Source organism: Hordeum vulgare, chromosome 7H, assembly GCF_904849725.1.
Source record: "Hordeum vulgare subsp. vulgare chromosome 7H, MorexV3_pseudomolecules_assembly, whole genome shotgun sequence".
Classification (NCBI taxonomy): domain Eukaryota; kingdom Viridiplantae; phylum Streptophyta; class Magnoliopsida; order Poales; family Poaceae; genus Hordeum; species Hordeum vulgare.
In genome coordinates this window covers 100,212,517-100,224,424 of record NC_058524.1, presented here as the reverse complement: position 1 = coordinate 100,224,424, position 11,908 = coordinate 100,212,517, and the positions used below count along the sequence as shown (strand labels likewise).

Sequence of the window (11,908 nt, the reverse complement as noted above, 5' to 3'; positions counted from 1 at the left end):
GAAAATAAATAAGTAATTAGAATTTTGTTACACACTTTAATAGCAAAAATAATTATCGTCAAAGAAAATAAATAAGTAATTAGAAACAAAAAAGAAAGCAAAAAAAGGGAAAAAATTAAAATAAAGGAATCAACTAAAAAGCTTTTATAAACCTCTAGTATTATTGAAACTAAAATTATATAGAATTTTGTTACAAACTATAATAGCAAAAAGAATTATCATAAAAGAAAATAAATAAGTAATTAGAATTTTGTTCAAAACATTAAAAGCAAAAAAGAATGATCATAAAAGAAAATAAATAAGTAATTAGAATTTTGTTACAAACTTTAATAGAAAAAAGAATTATCGTAAAAGAAAATAAATAAGTAATTAGAAACAAAAAAGAAAGCAAAAAACAGGATTTTTTTAAAAAAAAATGCCACATATAGGGCCAGCACGGCGTGCATACGACTAGAAACCCATTACTAGGGCCAGGATGCAGGCCCGCAGTAGGCCCAATAGGCCCACAAGCACAGAGAGTAATTTTAGGCCCGTAAGCCTGCAGTAGAGAGGAGCTCGAAGTGGTTGGTTCGGCAGGGTTATCAACCACTCCGAACCCCTCTCGGCTAGCGAGGTGGGACTAAACATAGCACCGCACCGCGCAAGGCATTTGGTCCCGGTTGGTGACACCAACCCGGACTAAAGGGAGGCATTGATACCGGTTGGTGCCACCAACCGTGACCAAAGGCCTCTGCTTCCCGCCCTTTGGGCTGCTGAAAAGAGACCTTTGGTCCCGGTTTGTGCCATCAACCGGTACCAATGCCTCTGCTTCCCGCCCGTCGGCCTGCTGAAAAGAGACCTTTGGTCCCGGTTGGTGCCACCAACCGGGACTAAAGGTGGGGCTATATAAGCGACAGTTTAGAAATTTTGATCTCTCCCCCTCTCTCCATTCGATCCCGACGCCGCCAGGCTGCCCGTCCGTCTCCACCTCGCCGTCGCCGCCGTCGCCCCGTGCCGTCCCGCGCCGTCCCGCCCCGTGCCCCGCGACGCCGCCGGCCCGTGCCCGTCGCCGGCCCGCGCTGCACCTCACCGTCGACCATCGCCGCGTCGCCCCGCCCCGCGCCGCACCTCGCCGTCGCCGTCCCCGACACCGTCGCCGTGACCAAAAGATTTTTTTGGTGATATTATTGTTTAATATGCATGTTTGTATGTTCATATATATGCACAGATCGAATATGTCAAAAGGAAAAACTAAGAAGAGAAAGTGTTTAATATAATTAGTTAAAAAATAATAGAACTATAGTTAAACTAGTTTATTTTTAGTAAGTACTACTTTATTTTATTTATAGTAAGTGCTTCATATATAGTTGAACTAGCTAGTTGATTTAATAAACTACTTTATTTTACTATATATAGAAGTAGTTTGTTTTTAGTAAGTACTACTTTATTTATTTGTAGTAAGTGCTTAGTAGTTGAACTAGTTGATTTAATTAATAAAACTACTTTATTTAAGTATATATAGAAGTAGTTCCCGCATCGATGTCGACTTATTGTTATATATAATCGTGACACACTTTATTTAACTATGTATGATGATGATTAATTAGTAGAACTTGTTGTTATATATGATGATGCATGATGCGAGGATGAAGAGTTATTATATATAGATGTTCAATTCTTTCGATATATATAGTGTGTCACGATTATATTGTTGTTTACACACATTTAACACGTTAAAACAGGAAATGTCTGACGATGGATATTGCGAGTGTGAATATTGCGGCGACTCTCGGGGTATGTGCGACATGCCTCACCTGCGAGACGATAGGTTCTTCAGCATGAAGCTTGACGAGAACGACGATATGTATCTCCCTTGCCATGCAAGAAGATATGTGTTGGAGAGGCTCGGTTTCGAAGACCACGAGAGAATTGAGACGAGGAGCGCTAAGCTGAGGACTATACATGGTCACACATTTGTTATCCAAGTATTTAATTCAGTTTTTCAAACAGAATTTGGGTGCCCAAAGTGGGAAGATCTTTGCAAGGCATATGGATTTCAGAACGGAATGGAAATCACCTTCGATCTTCGTCCTGAAGATAATATGCCACACAACATCGACATTTGAGTGGTTGTCGATGATATGCTTCCTGTTTTACCTCCATGTGAGATTCTCAACCATATTTGTGTAGTCAACATGTTTATAAATAGTTGGTGTAGTCAACATGTTTTCCTCTCGCAATTTACATGTCATGTGGTATTTATTGTCTATTAAAACTTTGGCCACACGTTGCAGGTTCCTAGTTATTGGGCCATAGTTATAATTATATCATGTTACATGTTGTACAAACAACAACAACAACCCAAATTGTCCTTTGAATGATCGTAGCACATGTGATCGTTTTGAATGGTTTATATAATGCCCACATCTTGTGGACAATTACAAAATTTCTAAGTATTTTTAAAACATTAAATAATTACAAAATTTGGGTGGTTGTCGATGATATGCTTCCTGTTTTACCTCCATGTGAAATAATTTGCATTTATATTTAAAAATAGTTAGTGTTCATCTATATACTAAATTTGTTAAATTATAATTTACAGCTTATTTCGTTGCTTCGACTGAATTACGAAAATTAATTGACACGACACACTACACGTATGGATCACATCTAACTTGGGAGGAGAAGGATGATCTTCTCCACTTTCTTGTTGCTGGTGTTCTGGCTTCTAGGGATACCTTCCCGTATCATTTTGGAATTGGCCAAAATTATTCATTTTACATGCCACTAGGGCATAGGTTGAGTCCAGATGACATTCACCGAAATGTCTTGGTAAGAGTTTCCTAATTAAGTACGCTCCACTATTGCTTAAATGGTGTTGATTAGATTGCCAACTAGGTTATTATTATGTTCTTCAACAGCAACTGCGACATGATGTAGTGCCTCCGTTAATGGACCCAGAAGGTCCAATGAGAATTAGAAGCCCGCTGAGGGCTGAGTTCTATGTTCCATACTTGATTAACTTCAAATCAAGATCAAAAAGACTCCAAATTGAAGCATGGAGAGAAATAAAGAAGGTTCGCAAGCCACAAGCTGGAGACCGTTGGTTCTCTGTGATTCATAATGGAGCCATAGGTCTTATTCTGTTTTATGACATTATATCTAAGAACGAGGACTAGGTCTTATGAGAGACAAGTTATTCTAGTTTATATTATTACTTGACATGATCGATTAATTAGGATGCATGATGCATATGATGACTATATATATATTATGATGTTTCTCTATTTTATTTTATGTGTATCATATGATAACTTGGTATATGATTAAGCACCGATACGGCGACACTGATACGTCGATACGAGTACGGTGATACGGGATACGACAATTTTTAAAAACAACAATTCGGTGATACGGCAAGCATATATAAATAATAATAATAAAATAACATGCAATAAGAAGTAACATAATAAATGTACGAGATGATAACAAAATACCGACCCACTGGTTGTCTAATTACTTCCATACCTTATTGTTTCTCATTTTAAAATCTCACTATCATCAATGAATAATACGACCAATCGGTCATAGACTATCACAGTATAATTTAGACTGTAATATCTATTAACATGACAATGTAAAATTAATAAATCTTTTAAAATTAAAAACTTGAGATTGTCAAATGACAAACATATATAAAGAGCAACTTTGGATTGCACGAGTGGGCCAAATAATGAATTGCACAAGCAACATCCTTAACAAACACTTTTATCCAACTACTACATTAGTACAGTCCACGTGCACTACCTATATGAACAGATCAACGATACATCAAGGCATGGGCAATACACAACGGCGATACTTTGAGGATACGCGTATCGTCATTTCTTTTAAATTGAAAATGACGATACTTCAGGAATACGAGTATCGAAGGCGTATCTGAAGTATCGGAGTATCGGCGAAGTACTGAACGGCGATACACAAGTTTCGGAAGTATCGGTGCTTAACTTGGTATATGATTAAGTTGATGATGAGTTGTTAGATGACCGATTAGAATACTATTGCCATTCGTCGAAAATGATATGAAATGATATAGTGTAAAATAGATGCATATATGTGCATGTAACTCATGTCTACATTTTGTAAATATGTTCGACAAAGCACGACGGATGACCAAGCACAGAGATATATAAGAGAGGACACTTTTCTCTATTAGCTAGCTAATAACAACCTAAATTAACCCCTAAACCAGCCCCTTTAAAAAACCCTCAGCTCCAGCCAGGTGCTGACGCGTGGATGCCTTTTGGTCCCGATTGGTGTCATCAACCGGGACTAAAGGCCCCCTGCATGGCCTGGCCGCAGCGGCCACGTGGAGGCCCATCTGTCCCGGTTCGTGTAAGAACCGGGACTAAAGGCAAAGGGCATTAGTAACGACCTTTTTGTCCCGGTTCCGAAACCGGGACAGAAGGTCCTTATGAACCGGGACAAAAGGCCTTTTTTCTACTAGTGCTACCTCCCTTGTGGTGGCACACCAAGGGGTGGGTCCCACCCTTCAACCCTTGCAACAATAGCCTGTACTTAGGTTGGTCGTAATGGGAGTATCGTAAGTACTATCATGCATGCTAACTAGACATATTTGATGAGGTGGCATGGAATTAACTGAAGAAAGAGAGAATTAAGTATCATATTATGATACCGTATCATATTAAATGTTGTGCTACTATGTGTCATGCAGGCAATAAATGAACTGTTCTATGATACTATGCATTAGTGATGTAGTATCATACACTAGTACTTCCTCCGTCTCAGTTTACAAGTCCGACACATGTACCTAGGTCGTTAGTTTGAGCAACTTAATAAGAGGCATATATAACAAAAAATTATCATTGAAAACTTTAGATGTTCTATTTTCTAATGATATAATTTTTATATTAAACAATATATTTTATATAAGTCAAATTGACGATTTAGGTACACATGCATGCCTTTTAAACTCTGACGGAGGGAGTATCGTATGCATGATACTAATATATGATACTCCTCATTACAACCAGCCTTGCATCCTCGCGATCTCTAGGTAAGGGAGGACGACTGCGGGGCTAGTTATCTATTCGTCCTGTAAGAAGTTACTCCCTCCATTCCTAAATATAAGTCTTTAAAGAGGTTTTATTAGTGAACTACATACGGATGTATATAGACATACTTTAGAGTGTAGATTCACTCATTTTATTCCGTATGTAGACTTCTAGTGAAATATCTTAAAAGACTTATATTTAGAAACGGAGGGAGTAGATGGAACGGTATGGTACGGCGGCGCTCGTTTTGTGCATTGCGGGTGGGCAAATGTATAAATAGTGGAGGAAGATAATAGTCATTGTATAAATAGCGGGTGGGGAACTGGTTTTGAAACATAGTGTTAAGTTGAGAGTTGAAAAGTGGACTTATCTCTTTTCGTTCTGCAAAAGATGACTTGCTATTCTTGATGCCTGAGGGTATAGTTTCCTCAAAAAAATAACTGAGGGTATATGTTCACAGCACAAAGTGACAGAAGAAAACACTACAGCCAGACATGCGTTTACGTAGTACGTAGGATGCAGGTGCGCCATGGTCTTCGGACAAGAAATAATTCACTAAGTAACATTGACAATAATATATCACACTACAGTGGATAATACCAGATAGACATGAATACACTGCAGTTACAAGAAGTAAGAATCCACGAACGCTAGTTGGGGGCGTAGCACTTCTTCCTGATCTCTCCCTCGGCTCCTGTGAGCACGCCGACGTCGCCCATCTTGATCATGGACGCGCTGAAGTCCTTCAAGAACTCGTCGTCGAACTTGCCGGTGGCGATGCGCTGGACGTAGTCTTTGGTGGTGGCGTCGAAGAGGAGCGCGGAGTCGGAGCGGAAGAGGCCCCTCCGTTTGGCGACGTGGCGGTAGTAGCTGGTGTCGAAGGTCTTAAAGCTCCCGGGGTCCATCTCCGACAGCATAGCGCGGTCATCAACGCTCTTGCACTTGAGCCTCAGCTTGTCAGCGTACTCGCTGTCCAGAGATGGGTCGACGAGGCCATATGCACCGTTTTCGCCGGTGGTGTTGTAGAGCCGGTCGGCGAAGGACGGGCAGTGCGCTGTGCCGAGCGTGTGGGCGCCGGAGAGGACGACGAGGTCCTTGAGGTTGAGGCCCTTGGACGCGAAGATCTTGGCTAGCAGAGGGACGTCGCCGGAGGCCGGGGGCAGCTCGTTGCTGGCCTCCGTAGCACTGGACACCCTGCCGTCTCGCCTGCCCAGCGCCACCGGCCAGAAGGGGCCCTTGGCCAGCACGACAGCATCGCGCGACATGAGGGTAAGCACGTCGGCGCAGGAGACGATGCCCGGGCAGGCAGCCTCGAGCTTGGCCTTCACCCGCTCCACGGAGCCGAACCCTCGCAGGCTCTTGTTCGGCTTGGCGTCCTTCTCCGCCACGTTGCCGTCGGTGGATTCGAGCAGGACAGAGGCGTCACAACCCTGCAATTTAATTTGTGTTGCATGCATGTTCCTTAGTATTCTTTCTTGCGCATAATGTAGGTTCATACGTGAGACCATGGTTTTTATTTTCAGTGAGATTTCAGTAAAATTCACTGCATTTCATTAATTTCAGTAGACACTGAAATATTACGTTTCAGCCAAAATATTTCAACAATTTCAGTAGTACACTGAAAATCAAATATTTTTTAAAATATTTTCCATAAATTTCAAATATTTAATTAAATTCAAGTGAATATTTCGGCCCTTTGGCCGAAATGCAAACTGAAATTACTCAATTTCAGTGATTTCGGTTGGAGCTGAATTTTTTATAAACTGAAATTGAAAACCATGCGACGACAAATGCTCAACGACGACTTACCCTGACAAAGCAGTCGTGGAAATGGAGCCGGAGGAGTGGACCGGCGAGGCTGGGCGCTGCGGCGATGATCTTGACCATCTCCTCGCGGACGATCTTCTCGGCGTCCGGGCATGTCTTGCTGTAGAAGCCGATTTCCAGCTGACCCACCGCTGCGGAGCTAGCTGAGAGGACTAGCAGGGCCAGAGGGAGCAGGATAGACCTGATCGCCATGGACCTATACCGGATTAAACGATCGAATTAAGCACCAGCTAAATGTTGCTGCAGACAAGAATGTTTTGGGACTAATCGTTGAGTGATCTTTGTCCTTGATAGTCCATGTACTTATAGATGGCCGGTTACGTAGACTTGAGAGGATGTTGTCAGCGTGACAACCTGGTTGCTGGGTACGCACGCATGTGCTAACTTCCACCTCCATACAACCGCCACAATTATCAAACGTACGCAACCGCGCGCGGCTAAGCTAACCAGTCAAATAATGCAGGAAAAATAAATGGCGCCGAAGCCAGTTCATGACCAGTTTGTCGTCCATGGTAACATGCCATCAATCTATCATCCGTCTCTTCTCCGGAAGACAACGCAATGATCTGGTTAATTAGGTTAATGATTGCACCAAGAGAATAACCTCACATGTATTTGGCCAATCATTTGCGCAGGCTGGAGTGTTTTTGATCGGGCCACCCTATCTTGTATTGTGCAAATTAAAGATCTCAGTCGTGCTGTGATCTCTGTTGTGTTGAATCCAAGTGTCCGACTATGCCTCCGGACTAAATATTAAAGATCGCCAGTAACAGCTAATATTTCTTTAGAAAGATCAACCGAGCGAATGAATGCTCTCTACACGAGGCTCGTTTGAGCGAATGTCGCCCTCGAGGAGTGTTCCCTATAAAAAAAACTACTTCATGCAAACGCTAAAAAATTGTCATGCTTTGACACCATGTTTAAGAAATCATCCGATGATTCAGTTAATTTGCCGATTAATCCGTAATCGATCATAGGTAACCGAGTAGCCGATAGACTGATAAATCATTCGACCTTTTTTTAGAAAAGGAGACGAAGCCCGACCTCTGCATCGAGGGATACATGCAGCCTTTTATTAACATCAAAGCCAAGTCTCAATAGAATACAAAAAAGTCTAACAAAAGTACAAAGAAAGATAGACGGCGTGTGTCACGTCACAACCGGAGATGCTAATAGACCTAGATGCCTAACCACCTATCCTATTAATATGTCGTCATCCAATCCGGTTGAAGATACCCTGAGCTACCATCTCCCATCGGACACATCCAGTAACCATAGGCTCCCTGGCTTCCGCATGAGTGAGTAATTAAGGACCACGTGCGGATCAAGGCAGTAGCCCTGAATATGACCTGCAAAAAGTGAATATGGCATTGTCTGTTAAACACTAAGTCATTCCTGCAATTCCATGCAGCCCATAAAAGTGCACATGATCCTACGCGGATAAGTTGAGCAGTTTTCCCATCAACCCCCTTTAACCACGTCCCAAATAACGTGTTTATACTATTAGGTGGATTGATGATGAAAGCAATGTGAAGCGATCGCCATAGAAGTTTAGCCATAGGACATTCAAGAAAGAGGTGCTTAATAGTTTCGTTATTCTGATAGATGGTGCATCTTGGATTGCCTTTCCACTTACGCTTTGCTAAATTATCCTTCGTTAGAATAACCCCTTTGTGGACAAACCACATGAAGATCTTAATTTTAAGAGAAACTTTGACCTTTCATATATGCAAAGACTTTGGAATAGGCGTTGAATCTATCGGGGCAAACACATAGATTTTACCGTGAATGTTCCCTTAGCGGTCAACTTCCAATGAACGCTACCGGGGCAATAAGAGAGTTTGATGTCCATCAACCTTCTCACAAGATGCAACCAACTAATCCATCTGTTACCAATCAAGGCTCTACGGAACTGAATATTTAGAGGAGACTCACTTAATATTGACGCAACAGACGCCTATCGACGTTGCGTAATATGGTACAGCTGCGGATACTGAATAGCTAAAGGCGTCTCCCCTAGCCAAGTATCTTCCCAGAACCTTGTTGATTCACCACGTCCAATGACAAATCTAGTTTTGTTGAAAAAAGCATTTTTAGACCTCATCAAACCCTTCCAGAATGGAGAGTCAGTCGGTCGTACTGTAACCTGAGCCAAGGTCTTGTTATGTAAGTGCTTGTTCGTCAGAATCTGTACCCACATACCTTCTGTTTCTGTACAAAGTCTAAACAACCATTTACTGAGTAGACATTTGTTTTTAATCTCTAAATTTTCAATCCCTAAACCCCCTTGCTCTTTAGGCCTACAAATGATTTCCCATCTTGTAAGCCTATACTTGGTCTGGACTTCATCATCTGCCAGAAAAACCGAGACCGATAGAAATCCAACCTTTTCCGCACCCCGATAGGCACTTCGAAAAAGGATAGGAGAAACATAGGCATGCTTGATAATAGCGAATTAACAAGCACCAGCCGTCCTCCATAGGATAACAGCTTGCCTTTCCAGCAGCTTAACTTTTTTTCAAAACGATCTTCGATACACTTCCATTCCTTATTTGATAGTTTTCGGTGATGGATAGGAATCCCTAGATATGTGAAAGGTAAATTCCCACTTGCACAACCGAACAATTGATTATAAGTGTGTTGTTCAGCTTTGGCCTTCCCAAAACAAAACAATTCACTTTTGTTAAAGTTAATCTTCAACCCGGATAGTTGCTCAAATAAGCATAGAATAAGTTTCATATTTCTGGCTTTGCTAAGATCATGCTCCATAAAAAGGATCGTGTCATCCGCATACTGTAGAATGGAGACGCCCAGAATGGAGACGCCCCCATCGACAAGATGTGGGATTAGTCCCCCTACAAGGTCCTTCTCACACTAGTGGGGACAAGGCCTATAGTCCCGGCCCGTAAGGGGCTTTAGTCCCAGTTCACCAACCGGGACCAAGGAGGCGAGACTAAAGGCCTAACCTTTAGTCCCGGCCCTGTTCCAAGCCGGGACCAAAGGTGCTCCACATGGACGCCTCGGAGCGCCCTTAGGGGCAGGCCCTTTAGTCACGGGTCTTAACACGGACCGAGTCTAAAGGATCCGTCTGTTTATTTTGTTTGTTTGACCCCAAAAGGTACCTTATTTATTTATTTTTCAAATTTTATTTTTGAATATTCTTTGATTTGTTTTTATGTTTTATTTCAATTTTTAAATCTTTGATTTATTTGACAATTTAATCTCTAATCACCCATCCTCACTGCTCTAGCGTAGATGACTCATTTCAAATCGTCTAACTTCTCGGCCGGTCACCCATCCTTTCACTGCTTCAGCCCGAGCACGCTTAACTTCCTGGTTCTATCGCCCCTAGTTGCCAAGTCTGCACTTGTTGTTCTCCTCACAATAGTAAGCTATCAATCCTAAACAACCTAGGGTTTGATGTCATGTCACATGATTTAATTTTTTGAATTCAAACAATTATTAAAATAAACAAAATAAGTAATAATAATAGTGAATTTCAATGAAAACAACCTAAAGATTTTAAATAAAATTAATTTTTCTTATTTTTGTGGAAAAAATCTTCTTTTTGCCATAACTTTTTTTACATTTGGAATTTTGAGCATCTGAGAAAACTTCATCGGGCAAGCCCCGGTGAAATCGATTCCCAATTTTCTCTAGTTTTTTTTTGATATATTAAACTTTTTTTTGACGTCGTATGCAAAAGTTATGGCCGTTTTACATTTTTCCTTTTTTTGAAAAATCGGTCAAAATTCATATCCTTCGAAGTATCACGGTTTCGGACGAAAACCCATTTGCTAGAAAGATATTTTATTTTTTTTACTTATTTCAACTTCAGACATTTTATGCATTTTGTGCATTCAATATAAACCATTCAAAACCACATCCTAAATTTCGACCCTTTATAACTTCATTTGCTATTTTTCATGCATTTAATGATTTTTTGACCTAAATGACCTTGAAATTGAAAAGCCCGACAAATGAACTCTGAAAAGGTTGAAACTTGGCATCGTATCATCATTTCTCCCACATAGCATGTGCTAAAAAGTTGAGAGGGTTACGTCAAAAACTGGATGCACTTCGTGTACAAAATGAACAATCTCTTTCGAAGTATGAGGGTTTCGAACGAAAACTCATCTATTGCAAAGGGATTTCATTTTTTTAACTTATTTGAACTCCATACTTTTTGTGTGTTTAAAATACACCATTTCAAGCCACATCATAAATTTTCAATATTTTCTGACTTCATTTGGTATTTTTCATGCATTTACTTACTTTTTTGAGCTAATTGACCCTGAAATTGAAAAGCACTACAAATGAACTTTGAAAAGGTTGAAAGTTGGCATGGTATCATAGTTTCACTCACATGGCATGTGCTAAAAAGTTGAGAGAGTTACGATAAAAACTGGATGCACTTCGTGTACAAACTGGATCATCCTTCGAAGTATCAAGGTTTCAGACGAAAACCCATCTGCTACAAAGGCATTCTATTAAAATGATTTTAGTTCCAGACTTTTTATCCATTCAATATGCACCATACTATAACATGTTAAAAATCTACAGAAAGTACTAACAAAAAATAATAAAAAACAACAATTAAATGACTAAAACAACTATATAAGCAAAACAATATTGTTTTAATTAAAATCCAAATTTAAATTATTCTAAAAATAACCAAATAAATCTTACTGTGATAACAATCTAACATATGACTAGGTGAAAAAAGAATTAAATTAAAAACTATTTGTAAACTCAAGTTATTCACAATTTGGGTTTGAAGCAAATTTGAACAAATTCAAATTTAAAAACTAATTGCACAAACAGAAACTAGGCAAAATTTTGAATCTAATGCAAAAAAGAATCACTCAAAAAAAATTTAAATATCCTAAAAGATATAAGCAATTTAAAACAGAAATGACAAACAGAAATAAAATTTAAAAACAGGAAAAAATAAAAATATGAAACCCCTTTAGTCCCGGTTCGTGTCTCGAACCAGGACTAAAGGTCTAGTCCCGGTTCGAGACACG

The 11,908-nt window shown here is 40.3% G+C and overlaps 1 protein-coding gene across 1 annotated transcript; it reads right to left on the bottom strand.

Annotated features, from left to right (window-relative positions):
• Positions 1-5,589: 5,589 nt before the first annotated feature.
• Positions 5,590-7,157, bottom strand: LOC123410134 (peroxidase 1-like). The gene is made up of 2 exons (XM_045103023.1): positions 6,864-7,157; positions 5,590-6,484 (listed from the first exon to the last, which is right to left on the bottom strand). Exons 1-2 carry the CDS (start codon positions 7,071-7,073, stop codon positions 5,705-5,707), a joined length of 990 nt encoding a protein of 329 aa, XP_044958958.1. The 5' UTR covers positions 7,074-7,157; the 3' UTR covers positions 5,590-5,704.
• Positions 7,158-11,908: the final 4,751 nt, after the last annotated feature.